The sequence below is a fragment of the Sinocyclocheilus anshuiensis genome, unplaced genomic scaffold (assembly GCF_001515605.1).
Source record: "Sinocyclocheilus anshuiensis isolate Anshui unplaced genomic scaffold, SAMN03320099.WGS_v1.1 scaffold20, whole genome shotgun sequence".
Taxonomy (NCBI): Eukaryota; Metazoa; Chordata; class Actinopteri; order Cypriniformes; family Cyprinidae; genus Sinocyclocheilus; species Sinocyclocheilus anshuiensis.
In genome coordinates this window covers 1,204,036-1,227,171 of record NW_015558646.1, presented here as the reverse complement: position 1 = coordinate 1,227,171, position 23,136 = coordinate 1,204,036, and the positions used below count along the sequence as shown (strand labels likewise).

Here is a 23,136-nt window from a genome sequence, read left to right as displayed (position 1 = left end):
CAATACCTCTAGAGGGTCTTGAGACCTCACTGTTGGGGGACTCTGGTAGACCAGAGTTCTCCTCTTTTACTTTGGCTTTGCGTTTCATTTTCCTTCGTTTGGGAGTCAGTAATGCACTGCTGGCTTTATCTTTCTGGCTGTTGTGGTCCTGTTCTGCTTCATTTCCTTCTGTCTCCTCCACCTCGTCTTCATTTACTCCTCTGCTTGGACTCTCCTTCTTAATTTTAACCTTCACCTTCTTCTTTTTGCTTAGTTTCTTTTTTTAAAGAGTTCTCCTACAATGCCAAAGGGTAAATCAATAAGTGAAGTCAATTAAACAACAGTACAGTTTTGTTAAAAATTCCATGATAAAGATATTTAACCTTATTTAGAATATTTTCGATTGGCTGCAGTGTCCCATTTTTCCTCACAGTTTCATTGTGCTGTTCTTGACGGATATCGGTTTTGCTTGTACGTGTTCTGCAAGACAAGATGAGTTGCATACATCTTATTATCATATATACAAATGAGATAATATGATGTATGCAAATGTTTGGGCCAGTTAGAATTTTTTCTTATTATTCAGAAAGAATGAATAATAAAATGTTAATAAGAAAAGTGATAGTAAAAAAAAAAAAACTTTTAAATAGATACTCTTCTTTTGAGCTTTCTATTCTTATTTATAATAGGCTATATAAAACAACTGTTTTTAACACTGATAAAAAAATAAAAAAATAAATGTTTCTTGAACACCAAATCAGCATATCAGAATGAATTCTGAAGGAACATGTGGCACTACAAAAAACTGTAGTAAAGTAATGGCTGCTAAAAATTCAGCTTTGCCGTCACAAGAATTATATTTGAAATAAAATAGAAAGTTATTTTAAAGTGCAATAATATTTAATAATATTACTGTTTTACTGTATTTTTGATCAAATAAATGTAGCCTTGGCGAGCATAAGAGACTTCTCTAGCAAACATTTAAAAATCGCGCCGATCCCAAACTTTTGAACAGTAGTGTAAAAACATATTATCTTATATAAACACATCCCTTACTTTTCCTCTTTAGATTTGTTCCGGCTCTTCTCTATTTTTCCTCTCCTCTCTTTTTCTTCTGGCCCTAATGGTCGCCTCCCGTCTCTCATCACACGGGCACAGATGTCAGGGTAGTCCAGGCACACGGCTCGCAGTAGCCATCTGAGACCTCGCAGAGTCTTTCTGTCTGACCAGCGACGCAGGTCCACTGAGGCAGAACATGACTCCTGTAGATTAAGAACAGACTGCTTAAAATACACTGTAATAAAGCTACTGGTAACCGGTCAGAATGTTGCCATAAACGTTAACATGGTATATGTGACCCTGGACCACAAAACCAGTCATAAGGTTCAACATAAGAAAGCAACTCATACAGGTTTGGAACGACATGAGGGTGAGTAAATGATGACAGAATTTTCATTTTTGGGTGAACTATCCCTTTAAGACTGGAGGTTTATCTTATGTTTTGAATATGTCACAGTTGTTTCACAGTACTCACGATGTGGCAAAGGGAACGGCTCTGGTTGACCAGCCTCTCTAGAGAGAGAATTTCAATGAGTTCATTTCCCAGCAGAGCATTTATTTTGTCCTGTTTATTTGCCAGCCTGTTATGAGATATAGATAGAGATGGCCAAAATAAGCTGGACTGCAGGCAAAATTAGACACACTGAAGATAGTACTGCTATTTGTACCTGAGTTTTATATTGATTTTAAAAACTGAATAGTTTGGAGCATTGTCAAAGAAAATAATTTAACAAATATTATATGATTTATAATAATAAACTGATATATTTTCATCAGAAAGATGATTTAATAATAGCAGTTGTGAACAGGGCTATCTTACACAAGAAGAGGTTTTCCTGCTACTCTTGGATGCTTCAGTAAGTCCACCAGAGCTTCTTTGACCTTTTTCATTTGTTGTCTGTCACTGGAATCCACCACAAAGATGATGCCGTGAGCTTCACCGTAATGTTCTCTCCAAGACCCCCGAACCTCAGGAGCCCCTCCCATATCCAGTATGTTAACCAAGTAGTTCTCCACCCTTAATTCAGTGCGGACACATCCATGAGTGGGACCTACATCTCCAGGGGGCACTGAACAAAGTATCATAACATTAAAACTCAACAAAATGCACAGTCAGTTTAACAAATCTCTCACTGATTTACTTTAACATTTATTCAAATGACCTAAATTACCTCTCAACATCCCTCTGACACAAGATGTTTTTCCAGCCTTGTCCAAACCAACCACTAGAACCGTGATCTTTCTAGAAAATTTTCAAACAGGGTTATTTAATATGTGGCATTCGTTGATAATAGGCTGACCCCTTCTGATCAGCAACAACAACAACAAAAAAACAGATAGAATTGTATAGGTACCTCAGTGGTTGCTGGAGTTTGGAGACCCAGCTGCAGCAATTGCTCATGAGATTGAACATGTTGACTGGAGGAGGAGAGCACCAGGGAGAGCACCATCGTCTCCTTAACTCGTACCTGAGAGCAGATATCGGGGATACTCAATCATTTGTACTCATGGCCTTAGAATACATGTAAACCCCAGCTGTTGTGTCTCGCACAGGCATTAACCTTAAGCATCAAGGATTCATTAGTTACTTGAATTTCTGACACCCACACCATCCCCTTAATACCTGTAATGCTTGAAAAGCAAATACAAAAAATGGTCAAATATGGGATCAGTTTTGAGAAAGAGCCATCCTCACTTTGTTTTTGTTTTTGAGTATTTCATTTATAATTTTAAACAAATATATTATTTTGTTTTTAAGTATTTTATTCATATTTTAAATGTATTTTATTCTTTTAAAATTATTCTTTTAAATTATTTTTAAAAATACTTAAAATATTTGTAATATTTTTTTAAACATTTACGTTTATAGACATGTTTCATTTTACAGCCAAACAAAAAGAAAGGAAAAAAAACTTTTTAAACTCTTAATTTTTACAGCCAAATAAAGGTGTATAAAAATCAGCAAAACAAAAAGTAAAAAAATAAATAAAATGTAAACACACTTTATATTACAACAAAACAATATAAAACAAAACCTCTAACCTTCTTTTTAAGAATCAGCATAAGCCATGTCTTTAGCGGTCATGGCTTTAAGAGATCAAAACACTGCAAAAGAGCTGATTAGACTTTGTTTTTGAGCCAACTAGCAGAATAAGACCTTCCAGGGCAAAATAACCTGCTCATATTCAGATAGCAGCTTCCTATCCAGTGCACACACATAGTAGTCTAATTACATTTACAGGTGTCTGAGTTGTAGGAAGGTTTGCGATTTTAGTGCTTGGTCCATCACTGTACATCTGTTCAGTCCCGTAAGCCTTTAAAGAGTAGTCTGAGTCAATTATACTGTTCTCGTTTTGAACACCTGACCCCTTTATCCAAGCAGCATGCGCTGCTGTAGCCCACTGTGCAAACACTCTCTATGTTTGTAAATGTAAAATACGTTTAAAAAAAATTTTCTACATAACAAAACTTTCCAACCGACACTTTACACATAATTAAGGATGCCACAACTGTAAATTCTAAACTGCATATTTGACTACAGATACAAAGCATCAACATGTTAGTCTGGATTATTAAATACAGACTGAAAACTGTACATTTCAGAGTGTTTGGAGACCACTATAATAATATTCAGTGTACTCCTCTGCACAATCACATGTGATCATAAACAGCATTAATGAGTATACAGACATATGCAGACATAATACAGCACATCATATCACATATTTAGAGTTAATGTGCAGTCAATAAAATAATATTACTCACAGTAGTATGTCAGACTCCATGTGTTTTTGTTTGTCTCTCCAGAGACATTTTGCACAAATCTGCTAAAAACGAATCAGGCTTTACTTATTCCTCTAATCCGGTCACCTCATGTGGGAGGAGCTTAGAAGGAACGCCATCACGTCCTTACAACCAATCATATGGGAGACAAGTGACAGCTGCTATTCTGCATGGTTTAACTGGGCTAAATGTAGACATCTGCCAGGTTATTTTAAGCTAAATATATGTAAACATCCTAACAAATACTTCGATTTTAGTTATAGGGAAAGTCCATAGACATCTGCTTTGAGGTAAATGAGAAATATGTTATCTACTACTCAGTCTAATGCATATTACTGTGTAGAGCGTCATAGTATGACGTCATCCTGTTGTTTACACGCCACTTGCAGATAAATAATCCAAGTGACACAGGCTCACTTGTACGTGCTTCTGAAATCTCCATCTTCAGAAGACTATTGCATATTCACAGAGTTCAAATTAACACCAAATCAAAATGGACAATTCTTATTTTTATGTAATATTGCAGTATTGTAAATTATTTATCCGTGCACATCCCTATTTTTTTCATTCATGTGATCTCTTAATCTTTAATCAAAAACATTAGCTTCCCCTTCTCTGATGACGTGTGCATCGATGGTACAAGAGCTGGCCAATAATAATCCATCCTGTCCAGCTACCTGTCACTCATATGAGATCACAGCAATTAGCAGACAACAACGATCCAATTAAATCCTGATGGACAAAATCAAGTTCCGCCCTACATTTTTTCTTGTTTGAGAAGTCGTATGTGTCACAATTGGGAAGAAAAGACGAGCTCAACTTTTGTTTCATGCTGATTTTAACACAAGGACGATAACGATAATGACAATTATAAAGTTTTAATTCATTCCAAAGTTATAATGATAGCTACATCATTGGAATCACTTTCAGAACGATTTTTTTTTCCTGTTGATGAATGGTAAAAATATTGACAGCCAATTAGAATCACCCGATTTTAAAGAGCTTAAGCATTTAAGGCACTAGACAACTAAACAGCTACGCTTGCTTATAATAAACATAGTCATATTGTGAGTTGGAGTGGACACCAATATAAATATTGTTATAGTTATGTAGTTATTGTTCTTGGTGTGAATGGGCTTTTAGCCTGAATTTTTTTTCCCATTAAATTTCAAAAGCACACAGTATTCAAAAAGTATTGAAATGTCTTTGCATAAAATATCAAACCAAGTGGCATTTGCAAAGAAATTAAACCAACTAGCTTTACGTTTCTTTCTTTTTTAATAATTACTTAACCAATCCATTCCATTCTCATTTTTTGGTCAATGTAATCATTTTAGTCAATGTCTTGCTTTTCTTTCTTTTTTAATAATTACTTAACCATATTTTGTGATATTTATACATTTTAAGTGTAGCGAATACTTTTCAGAGCCATTGTATATGGTCAGTTATACATTTTACAGGAATTTTAACAGCATCACTGCATAACACAGTCAATTTCAGACCAAACTTCAGTGACCTCACCATGACTATCTTTCCTGCACCTTTAATTCATGTCAGGTAGACTGTAATTATGATAATAACATGCAGTTTCGGGCTCAACCCACATCAAAGTCTGCATCTGTCTCTGTCACAAGATTCCAAGTCAAAGGTTGTTCTAAGCACAGTACACAAACTGCGCTGAATCTCAACCTTTATCTAAATCAATTACATTTGAATTAACAAATATGAGACATAGGCTTTAGAAAAGGTTATATGCTCTGATCATTTCCTGTTTTATCAGCTGCTTTTCATTTTCCAAGAATTTTAGAATTACAGTTGAGAACACAGTGTTTACATCTGATGGAGTCACTGTGAGGGTCTGATAAGCTGCAGCATTTAGTTTCCTGAGGTGTATGACATACGTTTGACCACCAGAGGTCCAATTCAAGACATTTGTTTTTCTGTTCAGTCATTTCAGGATCTACACCAGTGTTTCTCAACCCTGGTCCTGAGCGCCCCCCAACACTGCACATTTTGTATGTCTCCCTTATCTGACACACCCATTTCTGGTCGTGGAGTTTCTTTTAATGAGCTAATGTGTTGAATCAGGTGTGTTTGATAAGGGAGACACACAAAATGTGCAGTGCTGGGGGGCACCCAGAACCAGGGTTGAGAAATGCTGATCTACACTGAAAGCAAATTTGATGGTGAAACAGACTTCACTCAGAAACTGCTAGTTTCACAAATAATAACAAAGAAAAAGGAAATAACATTCATTTTGGAAGTGGAAAGACTGAAATAGTATTTTCTCATACTCCAATCATCTTTATTTATAACTTAAAAAAAACTTTTTCCAGTCAATTATAAAACGCTTTAGGCATGCATCCACATCTATCAATTCGAGTGTTTCTCTGAAAGATCAAATTACTGAAGGTAGTTTCTTCCACTTAAAACCAGATGTGAGGCAACTGCCAAAACAAAACAAAAGCAACATCCTCTTTACTTCTCTGTAGTCTGATCTGATTAAGTAATTACTGGCAGGCGCTTACTTCATCTGCTGACTAAACTCATGTGGAACCTTGAGTGCAGGCACAACCCCCTGTCAGCTGGCCATGACACAAATGGAAACAGCTCAGTGACCATGTTGCCTGTCCTTACAGCGGCTCATTTAATACACCCGATTCCATGATTCACAGGCTGGACAACTGCACATACACTCTTAAAAATAAAGGTGCTTCACGATGCCATAGAAGAACCTTTTTGTCTAAATGGTTCCATAAAGAACCTTTAACATCTGAAGAACCTTTCTGTTTCCCAAAAGGTTCTTTGTGGCGAAATAAGGTTCTTCAGATTACAAAAACGCAAGAAAGAGATGGTTCTTTAAAGAACCTTTGACTGAATGGTTCTTTGTGGAACCAAAAATGGTTCTTCTATGGCATCGCTTGAAGAACCTTTTGAAGCACCTTTATTTTTAAGAGTGTACCACATTATCTAAGATCCAAGAATTCCACAAGCTCATGTATTTTACTAATCACTGCATTATCCTATGATTCACTGGGAATTTGAGAGCTTGACAACTGTGGATCTGAGGCAGAGAAGGCCATATGCATTTGTTTACTGATCATGGCTAGTTCAGTTTGGGACAATCAGTCTGTGGGGGTGAGAATGCACAGCAACAGCACTACTCTGTGTCTCTCCTCATGTAGTAAAGATATTCAACGGACATCCTAAATCTCTATACTGAAAATTAGATTTGAAAAGAAAAAAAAAAATTTTAAAAAATCTAAGATGCAGGTGCTTTCAAATAGCCATTGTTAGTGTTTTACTATGTGGCTGCCATAGGCAATGGCTGTTTGCAATGTGAGTATTTACAAGGCTTGTTTATGGCCATGTGAGGCCCCTGGGACACCAGACGCTTTGGAGGCTCTCTCTTGAATTGTAATGTCTAAATAGAGGCACAAGTACATAGTTGCAATTGTGAGAATAAACACACCACATGTGTAATGTATTATGCAAGACCCTACAGTGGACAGTGAACACAGCTGCAAAGATCATCGGTGCCCCTCTCCCCTCTATTCTGGACATTTTCCTTGCACGATACTCCAGTAAAGCCACCAGTATCGTGAAGGACTCCACCCATCCCTCTCTTCCAGCTCTTGCCATTAGGAACACGGTACCGAACCCGCTCTGCAAGACTGCTCAACAGCTTTTTCCCCCAGGCTGTGAGAGCCCTCAATTCCAATGACCTCACCCCCCTCTGAAACCTCATCCACAGCCCTACCTCCTGAAACCAGGATCCTCTCACCCCCCATCCCCCACCCCACCACATGTAAACCATTGAAAAACTCATAAAACATTGTGCAACTCTGAGTGTGCTACACACAGGTGAGTGGGCTGGACAAACCACCTGTAGAAACACACTCTTTTCTCTCTAAATGCACCAGACACTTTCTTATAAACACTCCATGTTACAAGGAAAACATTGTGCAACTCGGAGTCTCTGCAAGACTGCTCAACAGCTTTTTCCCCCAGGCTGTGAGAGCCCTCAATTCCAGTCACCTCACACCCCTCTGAAACCTCATCCACAACCCTAGCTCCTGAAACCAGGATCCTCTCTCTCCCCATCCCACCACACCACATGCACCATATGAAAACTGTTGAAAACCTCAAGAACATTGTGCAGTTCTGAGTGTGCTACACACAGGTGAGTGGGCTGGACAAACCACCTGTAGAAACACACTCTTTTCTCTCTAAATGCACCAGACACTTCCTTATAAACACTCCATGTTACAAGAACTTAATAAGGACTTAACAAATGTTTACTTGTGAATGCACCACAAATCATACTGCACTATTTGCTTCTTAACCTTAAATACCTCTTTTGCACAATATCATGCCCAGTTATTATGTAAAGTACTTGTATAATCTGTCTTAGGTTATGTATAGTCAACTATTTATAGTATATGTATAGTTAGATTACCGCTTTCAGTAAGTTAGTTATGTATAGGTTTAAAAATTGTTCTTACGTCAAGTGTTGTATGTTTATATTTATGTTTATTTATGTAGCGCCGTGGTCCTGCGAGACACAACATTTTGTTCCACTGTATGTCCACACATGTAGCGGAATGACAATAAAGCTCAACTTGACTTGAAAAGCAGATGGCAACGTAAAGCTGTTTTCTCATGAACAACTGAACGCACAAAAGCAATCATTGTTTGCACTGTGGTTTAAGCAGAAATCAAGGCATTCAAGCTTTATACATTTTTATCTTGTGTTTCAGGAACAGTTGATCTTGTATTAGCATGATTAAGATTATTAAAGAACATTACAGAAAAAGAGTGTAGATTACTTGTATAACAGTACAATAGGTTATATAAAAAAAACATATACTTACATTTTTGAAAAGCATCAGATGTTGTTGAACTGATCATCATCTTAGCTCTGGTGATCATAAAAAAATTAATTAAGATATACAAGACAAGCAACATACTGTATATTATTAATTACATATTTTTCCAAGTGTGTTTTATGAGGTTAGAATGAAAATATGCAGTTCTAAAGATAAAAAATGCCCTCATATAGGTAATAATGTGCTTAAATCGTTTCAAGAAGGAAAATTGTGCACTTAATTAAAAAAAAAAAAAAAAAATTATTAAAATAAATTTTGCTAAGCAAATTAATTTCACTTCCAGCACTTATACATATTTATGTATTTATTTATTAAGTACTGAGTAACAGCTGGCTATATTTGTACTGCTTTCTTCTTTTGTTATAAGCTCTTTGTCCATAAATCTCTTTCAAAGCCTCTCTGCTGTCTCCTGACCTTGCATTTCATGCAAATAAATAGACAATCAAAAAATGCTTATATTAAGGCCTCAAGGACCCTGCCATCTTCTCGTTTAAATTCAATTTGCTGCCATCAGTTTGCCCTCTCATTCAATTGCAGTGAAAAGAAGATAGGCCTACAGAATATAAAACAGACCAACTAAAGGTAGTTCACAAATCTTGAATCAACTTTGGTTAACCACACCCGCTGTGCACTAGGACCCGGGGGAGTTATTCCAGCAGAGCAGCCAGAGACACTGCATGTCAGGACACACCTGGCATTCAGATCTGAGACAATACCGTTGAAAGTCTCTCTGCGAAATGGAGAAAGTTTAATTGATCGACGTTGGCGGCATCGTAATGTCTAGATGGGTACGTGTAGCATACTTTAAAACACAGAGGATCACTTCATACTATATATTCATGTGACTTTCCTTCACAGAACTGCATATGTGACAGTGTGCATATGAGCCGAGTTCATATAAATGCACCACGCAGACGGTTGATTTGAGATCCGAATCACCGACGATGACTTCTCACAAACAGTGGCATGAACGCTGCGCGGATCGAACCATATAAAGCGCACGAGAAGTAACGATAGAAGATGGAAAACAACAAGCCGACCGAGCATGACATCACGGAGGTGGTGGCGCAGCAGTCCGCCGCGAACCCGACTGAGAACGGCGTCGTGATGGTGATCAACCACGGTACAGTTCATCCACCCTTCAGCGTGCTGTGGACCACCGTCCTGTACTGCGCGGAGTTCATATGCGCCTCGGTGCTCAGTAGCATGTACCATAAGACTGACGACGTAGTGTGGATGGGGCTGACTATTACATTCATGCTGGTTCCGTCGGTTCTGACCCAGCTCACGCTGACGTTCGTGCACCGGGACTTGGGGAGAGACCGGCCCCTTGTGCTCTTCATGCATCTGCTTCAGATGGGGCCTATTATAAGGTATGAGCGTCAGTGAGATGACACTTGATGATCACATGACCACAATATTGACAAACACATAAGGGCCAACATACTTCAGCATGTTTATCCACACGTGGTGTTAATGTTTATCATGGTAGGTTTATTTTTAAAAGTCAGTTTCAGTCTGGGATACAAAAAAGCTATTGAGCATTTCCACCATTATTACCCAAGAATAAAAGTTTGGGTAAAAAAGATCTACCTTTTGTGGCAGTGTGTTCTGGGTTCATGCTGTCACATTAGGCTATATGAGGTAAGCTGTTACAATAAAAACTGACATTAAACAACAGTATAAAAGCTTTCAGCTATAGCTAAACTTTAAATGGTTATGAAATATAAATGTGACCCTGGACTACAAAACCAGTCATAAGGGTAATTTTTTTTAAATTGAGCTGGATAAATAAGCTTTCCATTGATGTATGGTTTGTTGGGATAGGACAATAGTTGGCTGAGATACAACTATTTGAAAATCTGGAATCTGAGGGTGCAAAAAATCTAAATATTGAGAAAATCACCTTTAAAATTGTCCAAATTAAGTTCTTAGCCATGCATATGACTAATCAAAAATTAAGTTTTGATATATTCACGGCAGGAAATTTACAAAATATCTTCATGGGACATGATCTTTACTTAATATCCTAATGATTTTTGGCATAAAATAAAAATTTATAATTTTGACCCATACAATGTATTTTTGGCTATTGCTACAAATATACCCGCACTGCTTATGACTGGTTTTGTGGTCCAGGGTCACAAATAATGAATGAAATTGTTAAAATGTAAACAGTAATATATAAACATATAAAATTATTATTTGGCCTTCCCATAAGTAATTTTTTGATGTCGTATGTACAGAAACAGTAGTTTGGACCTCATATGTATATAGTATCTATATACACTAGCGTTCAAACGTTTGGGGTCAGTAATATTTTTTTCAAAGAAATACATTTATTCTGCAGGGATGCATTAATCTGATCAAAAGTGACAGTCAAAACATTTATATTTTCAATTTTCTATTCATCAAGAATCCTGAATAAAATGTATCACAGTTTCTAGAAAAATATTAAGCAGCACAACTGTTTTCAACACTGATAATAATAATAAATGTTGCTTGAGCACCACATCAGCATATTAAAATAAATTTTGAGGGGCTGTTAAAAACTCAGCTTTTCCATAAATTACAATTAATAAATTAAATTTTAAAATACACAAAAAAAACACTGAATGGCTGTGTATTTATTTAGTACCATTCAAAAAAAGGGCAAACTAATAACATAGGTGGATCAAACTGTGAAAGAAAAGCAGCCAAAAGGACCTAGTATAACTAGACCTCCTTCAGTATTGTTTAAAACCAACACCAGTATTCAGTTTAAGTATGTTGTTGTTGTTTTGGTTTGGTTTGGTTTGTACTAAATCTCCACTAATTTGTATTATTTCATCATTTGCTAACTTTACTATTATCCTAAAATGTGGAAAAATCACAAAACTTAAGTAATGATCAAGAATGAGTTGATGTATTCACACTTTTGACTGGTAAATGGCAGTTCTGAGTGTTCAGTTTTTAACAGGGGCGCGGGAAGATGTTTTCGGTTGGGGGTGCTGTGTGTGTCCGTGTTGGGTGAAAGGGGGGTTCATTTAAATGAACAAACTTGGCATTGCATTTGCAACCATGTGAAAACGGGGTGCTGCAGCCCCCTCAGCACCCCTACTTCCCGCGTCCCTGGTTTTTAAGTACTGTGGATCTTCCTCTTCCGAAATGCCAGACAAGCTTAGTAATAGGTCAAGTCACAACACATAACAAAACTACAACTGCTGGAACTTTATTTAGACATACTCTTACAGTATATTATGAAATTACATGAGTCAGTGTTCTTAAGAATGTTCAGAATTCAAACCACTACTGAAAATGTTGGGTGTCTCCCAAAAAATATTTTCGATACAGTACTCCCCTTGCTTCTGGCATCCATGTTTCAAATTTCAAAATGTTCAGTCTTGTTGAGCAAACATTGACATGTTTTCCAGGTTATTAAAGCAGCACTATGTAACTTTTGGCGCTCTAGCGGTTAATAAACAGAACTGCACACATCCCGCGGAAGAACATTCCAACCGGAGCTACTTCTCTAAGTTTATGTCTATGGCGATTCACGCAGGTATGTGTTACTCCGCAGCGGTGACGACCCGACCAGGCTACAATAGTCCAAATGTAAGTACTTATTATAAGTGTACCGTAGTGATTCGGAATAAGACAAAAAAAAAACGCGGTTTAGAAGATGAATTCATGATGTACTCGCTCATTATATACATTTAGCAAATTTTGAACACAGAAAAAGTTACATAGTGCTGCTTTAAGGTGGAGTCTAGGGAGTATAATATGACGACCATAATTTCTCAGTTTACCGTCAGTTATTGTACTCTGTTAATACTGTTATATAGGAATATGTGGCAGGTCACAGAAGGACAGATACTATCTAGGTCGTGGTCATACAGTATTCAAATATCTTCAAAGCTGTTGATTGTACAGCAGAAATCAATGTCAATCTTACAACTAATGTAAACAACAGATTTATATTCTCAGCAGTGTTCAGTTCTTGCTTTTTTGTAATTAAAACTTATATTTACAATCATCGTATGCCAAAGTGCTAAGCTGTTAATATTAAAAAATGCATTTGCTTATAATTTCTTACCAAAGATATAGCATGTGGTTTGGGATTTAGTCTTCAGATCTGCCATAGCTTCATATCAACCTGAAATTTAAAGACAAATTCAAAGTTTTTAAGTTTATTTCTATAAAATACTGACCTATGATTAACTGTGTACACTACAGACAACATGGCACATCTGTATCTCTTCTTACTGTCAAGTCTGAACAAAAAATAATAAATAAATAAATAAAAGAGGAAAAATAGGAATGCAGTGTGCAGGTCCAATTTGTGGACTAAGTCCTTCTTTGGTATGCTGTGCCGAGGTCCGTAAGCAGTCAGTAGATTGTAAGAAAGGATGAGGGTCAGGGTCACCTCTATAAATATGTGTCATAGAATCATTTTCTTGAAGAGGAAATGTCTTATCTTACTAAACTCAGATCTTCCTGTTTATACAGCAATCATTTCATTGTATTTCTTGAGAGAAGAGCTATTGAAGAATTATTTTTTTGAAGTGACTGGATTTCTGGGAATGTTTTTTTTTTCCTGTTGGCATTTGGCATACAGTTCTACATGGTTTTGTCACATTTGTTAGGGTTTTGTGGTTTACCAAATTTGGGCTGCAAACACAAAAGTTGAATCCTGATAAAGTAATCCCACTGTATGCTTTGGCTAGAAGCATCAGCCATTGGCAAGTATTAAATATCAAGATCAAAATAGCCACCTTCATCATCTCCTTATATAATAACAGGGCCTGTAGTTGCTGTGCAGAAACCAAAGACTGTCTTTAGTAATCATATTACCAAGCTCCGAATAACAACCTTATAACAGGCTCTGGATTCTTTGTGCAGCACAGGCCAAACGTTCTAATATGGCAGACAGCTCTCACTTTATTAGATTACAAGTGACCCACACTTTGCAGATGCCATAATGTTGTGCATCATGTTATGCCATAGAAACAAGCCTTATTAAACAGTTTGGCTTTATTATGTATTATCCGCATGCTGTGCAGCTAAGTGTTGAAATTCTTGCTCAAAGCATCCTTCTCGTTTCACAGCAAAAGAGGTGACATTTGCTGTGATAAAAAGTGCGGAAGTCATTTATTTTCATTTAGAGTTAAGGCTAGGGTTTGATTTGAGGTGTCACGTGATCTGTCACCTGATGTTTTACATGCAGCAGTTGAGTAGGAGTGCCTACTGCCAACCACATTCACAGAAACGTAATAAACTCACACATTATAATCACACAATTAGTGTGAATTGCGTTGAAATACATAGTTCACCCACAAATCAAAACTCTGGGATCTTTTATTTACCCTCTGTACAACCTTCAAACCTGTACAACATTTTTCCTTCTGTGGAACCCAAAAGATGTTGAACACATGGATGTGTTCATTGTCTGATGAAGAGCTTGTAGGCTCGAAACGTCACCTGTCGTGAGAACATGAATAAATATTTTTCTACTTTTGGAGCTGTTTTCTATTTTAATATATTTAAAAATATAATTAATTCCTGTGATGGCAAAGCTGATTTATCACCAGCCATTACTCTGGTCTTCATTTTCTTATCATTATCTTATTGTTACACCGTGAAAAAAAGTTTTGTTTTGCTTTTAGTTTTAATGTTTCTTTTTGAAGATTTTGTGTATCATGTGCTCATGAAAACTAATAAAAGCTAATCTGTGTCATTACGTGTGCATAAAATCACATGGTGCATGCATAATACAGAGCTAACAACAGTTCAACATAAACGGTTACCAAAAGTGAGTCATCTAACACTTCAGAAGTGTAAGTTGTATGATTTTTGTCTTTTATGACCAGTCCCACAATGTTCTGGAATGTTCCAGAAAGCACAAGAAAAAAAACATGCAAAATTAGTACAAAAACTACTACTACTATAGTTTCACAAAACTGAAGTCAAACCATTCTGTTTTTACTTCAAATTTCGAAATTATACAATGCAATTTAGATTAAAAACTGCTCATGTTACATGTATGCAGCATCTTTGTTTGGATCATGATTAAAATGCAGTGGTTGCCTCTAATTTTAAATGGAAAGAGCACAGACAAAGCCTTAGTTTGTTTATATGAAGATATTTCTTTTATTTGTGTTACTTATTTATTTGATTTGGGGCTTGTTTTAAAATTTCAATTTAGTTTTGTTATTTACATTTACATTAAATTTTAAATTTTATTTAGCAGACGCTTTTATCCAAAGCGACTTACAATGAGGACAAGAGAAGCAATCAAAACCAATAAAAGAGCAGTAATATACAAGTGCTATATTAGTATATTATTATAGTGTTATATTTCAATTTCACAAAGAAACGCGCAGCATTTTGTCCAAGCAATAATAAAAGGACACATTTAATTTATAATTTGTCTTAAATCTCATTTTGTTAAAAAATAAATAAATTGTGTATCGAATTGTGAAATCAAAATCGCGAATCGAATCGTGAGTTGAGTGAATCGTTACATCCCTACTACTAACTGTACTAACTAAACCAATGTTTCATAAATAATGATAGAAGTTCTAAACTTTACCTGACCTAAATATTTACCGAAATATTAATGCTATGTTAAAATAAATAATACAACAATAATTAGCACCATAGAATTACAGAACCATAAAGAAAATTGTTAAACAAATGTTTGTTATATTGTGTTCATCATAATTGTGCTGCTTAATGTCTTTTTTTTTTCAAAACATTATGCATTTTTTCAAAATTGTTTCATGAATAAAAAGGGCAAAAGAGCTGCATTTATTTGAAGTAGAATTATTTTTTTTATATATTATAAATGTCTTTACTGTGACATTTGATCAATTGAATGCATCCTTGCTGAATAAAAGTATTAATTTCTTTTTTTTAAATCTTACTGCACCATTTTGAACAGTAGTGAATACATAATTTTATTCAATCATATTTGTTATACAGAGTTCACAGCAGTTGTTGACTTGTTTTCCGTGATTGTAATAATGTTAAGCATGTTCACTCATGTGGTAAAGTCAATTTGATTGTAATTTAAAGGCAATGCTTTATTAATTTTCATTCAATTTTTCACCCAGAATAAGCACTGACTACACACTTATCATATTTCAGAAAACTGCAAGCTGATAAACTGGTTTGAAATGGTTTGATCTCTAAGATTTTGCTGCTATCCTTGTGGAAACTAAGTGTATGAGTAGTGAACGTCGGTTTTGTTTACACAAATTGGTCAATCATGTTAGAATTAAACGTTTTATTACTTTCTTTTGGTTTTGTTTTTTTAATAAATCAGTTGCCATATTTCTCAAAATCCATTCCATCCACAGTAAAATCCGTTTCTTAGTATCTGCCTGATTCCTTTTTCCTTTCAGGTGCATTGAAGCTCTTGTTGTTTACTGTCAGGCGGGAAAAAAGGAGGAACCATATGTTACCATTTCAAGAAAGATCAAGCTAAAGCATGGCAGAGGCTTAGGCCCAGCCTTCGAATGTGAGATCGGACATTCAGAGCGCAAACTAGCCGTCCACCGCAATGCCTTCAAACGCACAGCTGTCATCCAGGCCTTCCTAGGCTCCACTCCACAGCTCACTCTACAGCTCTATGCCACCATCCAGGAAAAATATGTCCTTCCCACACGGCGTAAGTCTGAATTCTTTACCAGATACCAAATGTAATATTGGTAACACTTTACAATAAAATACTATTAAATAATGGTAGTTAACGTGTTAACTAACATGAAAGGACTAGTTTACCTTAAAATGAAAATTACATGAAAATGTACTTACCCTCAGGCCGTTCAAGGTGTAAATGAGTTTTTTTGTTCATCAGAACAGATTTCACATCATTTCACATCAGATTTCAAATCATTTACACCTTGGATGGCCTGAGAGTGAGTAAACTAATTTACATTTTTGGGTGAACTATTGCTTTTAACAAACAATGAGCATTACATTTGTTATAATGTTTATTGTTCTTGTTTACATTGTTAGCTGAGGTCCATTATACAGTAGGGCTGCACAATTAATCGAATTTCTAATCGCAATTACAATTACGGATGCCACAATTACATAATCGTTCAAAGCAGCAATTAATCGTTCAAAGTCCACTTATGTTATTCTGCATGCTTAAGATGCTTTTTTTTCTTTCTACATGTTATCTTAAGGGTCTTTCCGTTATTTTAATTTTAGTTTTAGTATAACATTATAATACCATGCATAGTTTTACTTTTATCTAAAGAGAAACCAATCCGATGTATAGTTGACATTTGAGGCTAAATACTTTAGAAAAGCAATAAAAATTTTTCAGTTAGTGTTTTCAGATTGTTTATTTTCATATATAAATATGGCATGCAGTTGCTTCAAACAAAGGTGTAAACATCATTCATTTAATCGCAAATTAACAAACACAGAAATTTTACAGCAAATTAACAAAATAGCAAATTACAATTTCAAAGGAATAATCGACAATTATGATTTTTGTCATAATCGTGCATCCCTATTATACAGTATAATATTTCCAGATACAACATTTGATTTTAATAATATATTGGTAAATGCTGAAATTAACGATCTAATAGGGCTGCACGATTATGAAAAAAATCATAATTGTCGATTATTCCCTTGAAATTGTAATTGCGATTATTAATTACGATTATCACAATTTACATTGAATGATGTTTATACCATTGTTTGATGCAACTGCATGCCGTATTTTTATATGAAAATAAACAAGCTGAAAACACTCTAACTGAAAAACTTTTAGTGCTTTTCTATAGTATTAAGCCTCAAATGTCAACTATACATCGGATTGGTTTCTTCTTTAAATGATAAAAAAGTAAAAATATGAATTTTGTTAGTTTTTTCCTCTTTTTGTCACTTTCCTTCTCTTTTAAATAGCTTGTGAATGCGCCGTGCGCATTTTACTTTCACTTTCGAATTAGTGTCAATTCAGCGTCAATTACAAAATACAACGTCAAACTCCCTTAGCCTGTATATATGTACTGTCAAAAGATTAATCGCGATTAATAGCATCAAAAATAAAGGTTTTTGTTTACATAATATATGTGTGGGCAAGTGACGTAACCGGTGTTGCTGCTTAACACCGACCGGTATAACATTGTTAACACCGACTATCGCAGCAAGCCTGTTACACATTACATGTACTTACTTTAGAAATTTTTAGTAATTATATAATGCCACTAATCCTAAATGTTTATTCATATTACTCAGTACATAAATGTATATTCACTCTTATAAGAAGGACACCTAAAAATGAAATGTGACCATATTTTTCATTGTTAGTTTATGTTTCATTTGTGTTTACAGTTGCCCTGATGATCATTTCCATGATATCGATCGTATACGGAGCTTTAGTTTGCAGTGTTCTGGCCATACAGATCAAGTATGATGACTACAAAGTGCGAATGAAACCTGCTGCCTACCTGTGCATGATCCTCTGGCGAGGGTTAGAGATCGCCACACGGATCGCCACCTTGGTGCTCTTCAGCACAACACTCACGGTCTGGGTGGTCCTGGTGGGCCTGACCAACCTGTTCATCTTCTTCTTCCAGCCATGGGTTGAGTTCTGGGCCAGGAAGGCATCACTGCCTGAGAACATAGAGAAGAACTTTAGTAAACTTGGCACCACCGTGGTGCTCTGCATGGTCACATTTCTCTACGCCTGCATCAATATTTTCTGCTGGTCTGCCGTGCAGCTGGACCTGGCTGACCATGACCTGGTGGAGAAACAGCCTCGCTGGAGAAGCTTGGCCATCTACTACACCCTGCGCTTCATGGAGAATGTGACCCTCATGATATTGTGGTACTACTTCAAGTCAGACTTCTATGAATACATATGCACCCCACTGCTGGTGGTGCAACTTATCGTGTGCTACGGCCTGGCTGTAATCTTCATGCTGATCTTCCATCAGTTCTGCCATCCGTGCCGCAGACTTTTTCACTACAATGTCGAGGACTGTCTACGTTGCTCTTGCTGCTGGAAGAAAAAGCAATCACAGCCACCAGAAAACCATGCACGTGATCCTCAAGAACATGCACCTCCTGATCTCACGAACCACCTGACAGATCGAGAAACCGATATCGTGGATGATATCATGGAGGCAGCATGAAACGCATCTGCTGTTATGTTAATGTAGCGCTGTTTGGGGCCATGCTAGACATATTTGCACATATCCTGACTCAGGAGTAATACATTGAGATGATGAACTATGCTATAGCTACTGTAATTAGTGAAGGAACAATTGATTTTATATGGTCCTAAAAGCTTCAGGAAATTTGTTTTTTATGCCATTTGGAGCTGTTCTTCAAAAAGAAGGCGTAGAGCATGATAACCTTATTATGTTGGTGTGGAGAGGGTAGCTCATCATTTATTAATTGTAGAGCACTGACTTATTTCTTTTTGTTGGCCACTGAAGACCAAAGAATGCCCTCGGTTGAGTTATGCTGTGATGACTGACAAAGGCAGCTTTCAGTAGAGAGCTGCGTGGCCAGGTGTGTGGGAATCGTGCCAATTTTGGAGGAATGAAACTGGTAAAGTATTGGCACCTGTTGCACTAACATTTTCCAGGGAACCGTGACTCAACAAGCGAAAGAGCCTTCTGAACTTTTCTTAAGTTTGCTTCAACAGCCCTGTGCATTTTTAAACCTTTAGATTTGGAGAACCTTCTTTAATTTTGGAAGTTGAATATTGTGTGATTGTAATTTTGTGCCTGAATAGACTAATGTTATAAATGTTTCACTGCAAAAAGAGACATCTGTTTGTTTATTCTGTATGGAAATATGTTTGCGTGTGTGATTTTTGCCTGAATTATGTACCTCTTTACTACTGAGTTGAATAATGATAATGATATGTGAATAAAGACGCATTAAATATCTGAATTGTGCCTGATAATCATGATTCTGAACTAAAGCATGCCTTTACAAAAGTGTTAAGCTCTTAATATAAAGACTTTAAGGTGAACCAAATGAAACCTATTCATTTCATCATATTTAAAATCAAAAGGAAGATATTAACCTTCTGAGACCCTGTGTCCTCATATGAGGACATTATATTTTAGTGAACATCTCTGAGACTATACATACAGTTTTAAGTCTAGATGTCCTGTACAGAGCATGTACAGGGCTTTTCAGATATACTAAGGGCCAGATTTACTAACAGTTTGCGCCAGCGCAAACCGTTTTATGGCGTTAAAATAGTACTATCAGGATTTACTAAAGACGCGCAGTGAAGAATTAGCGCTGAAAAGGCGTGGACAGAGTTATTTTTGCGCCTGACCTTATTTGAATATGCGTTTGTAGGAGTGAACCTTTTTAGACGCAAAATTTATGGGAGGAGAGTATTAAAATGAATTATGCAACGCGATTTACTAACGTTTGCGTTTGTCAAATTACTGGTTTTTGCGCCATTATTTAACGTCCAAAAAAAGCATCTCTTAAAGCAAGCAGTATTTTGCGCTGCTCTTGGTAGATTGCGCTGGTCATTATGGAAATGATCTGGCTGCGTCAAATTTGGGCAAAATTATTTTTTGTTTTTAAAAAAATGAGCGGTACAAGACTTGGCTACTTTTCGTAAGTTTGCCACCTGAACACACACAAAAAAAGAGGACTCGATTCAACAAAGTTGCGTGTTAGAAGAAGAAAAAAGACTCCTTAAATTGACCTTTGTGCCCAAAAATGCACCCATAGGAAATGAATGGGAACTATCAAAATTCAAAGCATTTTTTTTATTTGTCCAATAAAAACCTATAAATTCAACACAATGCAGATCAAACATACACAGAAATGAAGGTTTGAGCCTATACAACATTCTCAATGTGTCAAATACTCACACCCACACCTACAAAAAAGCCATAGAGTGAGTACTAGAGAGCCAAATAGTGGCATTGAAATGGTTGATATATGTATACCATCATATGTCACCAGATGGCACCAAAGTCACCAAATTTGTAGGTTTTGGCTGTCTGAACTTACTGCAATGATATTTTTTACTGAAGTAAATGAAATATTAAATATAACATAAAAAATAATCAGATTTTTACATAAAAATCCTTCTTTGGGATTTTTTCAAGTGGTTGAAAAAAAAACCTCCTAAATTTCTCCCATAGGAAATGAATGGGAAATTCTAAAATTCAAAGCATTTTTTTTTTGTCCAATAAATCCAACACAATGCAGATCAAACACACATAAATGAAGGGGTGAGCCTATACAACATTCTCAATGTGTGTCTCTCTCGCTCTCTCTCTCTCTCTCTCTCTCTCACACACACACACACCCACATAAAAAGCCATTGAAAACTACAGTACTGCCAGCTAGTGGCTATTGATATTTTTGATATTTTTATACCACCATGAGCCACCAGATGTCACCAAAGTCACCAAATGTTTAGGTTTTGGCTGTCTGAACTTACTGGAATTATTATTATTATTATTTTTTACTGAAGTAAAATAAATATTAAATATAACATAAAAATAAGCAGATTTTACATAAAAAATATGGTATTTTAGAGGTAAATAAATAAAAAAAAACACCAAAAATCACCAAAAATTTCATAAATTGATAGATTTTATTTTGTTGAAGATGTGTTATGTTGACAAAAATACATAAATATGCAAATTAGATACAGTTTACAGATACATTGTATATAATGGGAAAACCCTTTTATGGCCATTTTACACACATTTAGCATAAAGAAAAATGGTATATCAAATCATTCTGTTATAACATAGTTGAGAATCATCTTTATTCAAAGTTTGGTATAAAAAAAATCCTGAAACATAAAAATGTATTGGTGATTAAAAAATGAATTGTTTTTGGCTATCCCTCTATGGGACTAATTGTGAATTCACAGCTTAAAAAATAATTGACTTTATATTTTACATATAGTCAAATCATTTTCCAAAAGTTGTTTTCTACATCTGACCTTTGACCTTCTTTTTAGGGTTCCGTCATTTATAACTGACTTTTTCCCATTAGGGTAAATTATTTTTGGCAAATTGTCTGAAACTTCACACACAATCAAATGCTTGTTCACTGTCTGAGAAGAAGTGAAAAGGTCTTACTGTTTCAAAAAAACATAAAAAATATTTATGAACATTCTTTTTTTTTTCTTCTTGTGCTGCTATATTTGATTTGGAACTCACGCATGAAAATGTCTAAAACTTGACACAAATTCGGAAGCAATTTCACTGCCTGAAAACCATGTCTTAGTGATTCAAAAGCATTAAAACAACTTTAACATTGTGTTTCATCTTGGAATTATCTTAACACAAGTGAAAGTCAACAAGACTCTTCTTTTTCAGTGTACCCCACACAACCCACACGTAAGTAGATGCTAACTTGTGCAGTCATCATTATAGCATCGCTGCCTGTCAGTATAGTAATGCCAATAGACATTGGCATCTTTCCTGACCTCTGGTTATGGATCACATCTTTTAAACTGGCATACAATAATGTACCCAAATGCCTGACTTCCACAACAACCTATTCTTCATCACTGCCCTCACCCTCATTGCCTCTATCCTCCTTGGTCCTCAACAACTTCTTTTATTACTACAACCTGTTTTTCTGATGCACTCCTATCACTATCATCAATACCTTCTGAAATAAGTACAGATTTGTCTCTCCATCTTCCAAAAATGAACCTAAAACACATGCATAAAGGCTATTATACTGCCTGCCAATGCTGGTCAATAGTACCAGCTACACCAAATATGCATCCCATAATAGGACTTTGTCAGTTGTGCATGACGCTCAGATTTTTTGGTCTCTATGAGTTACTGTTTTTTATAAAAGTGCATTAAAATTGAAAAAAACGTTAGAAAACACATTTTGATGCACAATTATATTTTTTATAACTTGAATATATTTGTATTTTCTAGTCTAAAATGAGCTCAATATGGAGCCTTGAGAGCATGTGACCTAACATGTGCTAATGCCTTCTTTACTACTTTGTTGCCAAACATGTGAAGCACATGGCTAATAAATTTTAATTTTACTGGTTGAAGGGGATGTCATTTGACATCACTAATATAACATTTTATTGGTTGAACATTAATATTACATTTTACATGCAATTTTCTTGGCGCCATTAATAAATGACGATATCCCCTTAGAGGGCTATGCATGTTCATTCATGTCTTTTACATTTTTTTATTTTTTTTTATTGAGTCCCATGTGGGACATAGCATAACATCTGAATGAAATATAATTTTTCACATTTTTTTTAATGCTCTAAACAATGTAATGACATGAATGACCTAATCTTTTTCCGGGTCTCAGGAGGTTAAAACTGTACAACTGTACATAGTACATTTTTTTTAATTCAAAATATTAATGAAACAAAGGTAGATTGTAAAATAGCACTGGCTCTAATACACTGAACTAAAACCTGAAACTA

The 23,136-nt window shown here is 35.7% G+C and overlaps 2 protein-coding genes across 4 annotated transcripts; one reads left to right on the top strand and one right to left on the bottom strand.

Annotated features, from left to right (window-relative positions):
* Window positions 1–139: 139 nt before the first annotated feature.
* Window positions 140–3,881, bottom strand: LOC107680988 (ADP-ribosylation factor-like protein 13B). 2 transcript variants are annotated; one of them, XM_016477098.1, is made up of 8 exons: window positions 3,805–3,881; window positions 2,394–2,507; window positions 2,202–2,281; window positions 1,859–2,108; window positions 1,514–1,619; window positions 1,036–1,241; window positions 363–459; window positions 140–275 (listed from the first exon to the last, which is right to left on the bottom strand). In XM_016477098.1, the coding sequence occupies exons 1-8, from the start codon at window positions 3,822–3,824 to the stop codon at window positions 225–227; spliced, it is 924 nt and encodes a 307-aa protein (XP_016332584.1). In that variant the 5' UTR covers window positions 3,825–3,881; the 3' UTR covers window positions 140–224. The 2 variants fall into 2 exon arrangements, with proteins under 2 accessions (XP_016332584.1, XP_016332585.1); XM_016477099.1 differs by having other exon boundaries at window positions 2,211–2,281.
* Window positions 3,882–9,298: 5,417 nt separating this feature from the next.
* On the top strand, window positions 9,299–19,598 carry LOC107680991 (membrane transport protein XK-like). 2 transcript variants are annotated; one of them, XM_016477103.1, is made up of 4 exons: window positions 9,299–9,499; window positions 9,570–10,084; window positions 16,097–16,362; window positions 18,048–19,598. In XM_016477103.1, exons 2-4 carry the CDS (start codon window positions 9,732–9,734, stop codon window positions 18,848–18,850), a joined length of 1,422 nt encoding a protein of 473 aa, XP_016332589.1. In that variant the 5' UTR covers window positions 9,299–9,499; window positions 9,570–9,731; the 3' UTR covers window positions 18,851–19,598. The 2 variants fall into 2 exon arrangements, with proteins under 2 accessions (XP_016332589.1, XP_016332590.1); XM_016477104.1 differs by having other exon boundaries at window positions 9,299–10,084.
* Window positions 19,599–23,136: the final 3,538 nt, after the last annotated feature.

Coding starts and splice junctions, on each gene's coding strand:
- LOC107680988 (XM_016477098.1), bottom strand. CDS start 3,824: ATGGAGTCTGACATACTACT. Junction 2,282..2,393: donor AAACTCCAGCAACCACTGAG/GTACCTATACAA, acceptor AAAATTTTCTAG/AAAGATCACGGTTCTAGTGG. Junction 460..1,035: donor AACAAATCTAAAGAGGAAAA/GTAAGGGATGTG, acceptor CTTGTCTTGCAG/AACACGTACAAGCAAAACCG.
- LOC107680991 (XM_016477103.1), top strand. CDS start 9,732: ATGGAAAACAACAAGCCGACCGAGCATGACATCACGGAGGTGGTGGCG. Junction 10,085..16,096: donor CAGATGGGGCCTATTATAAG/GTATGAGCGTCA, acceptor TTTTCCTTTCAG/GTGCATTGAAGCTCTTGTTG. Junction 16,363..18,047: donor ATATGTCCTTCCCACACGGC/GTAAGTCTGAAT, acceptor TTGTGTTTACAG/TTGCCCTGATGATCATTTCC.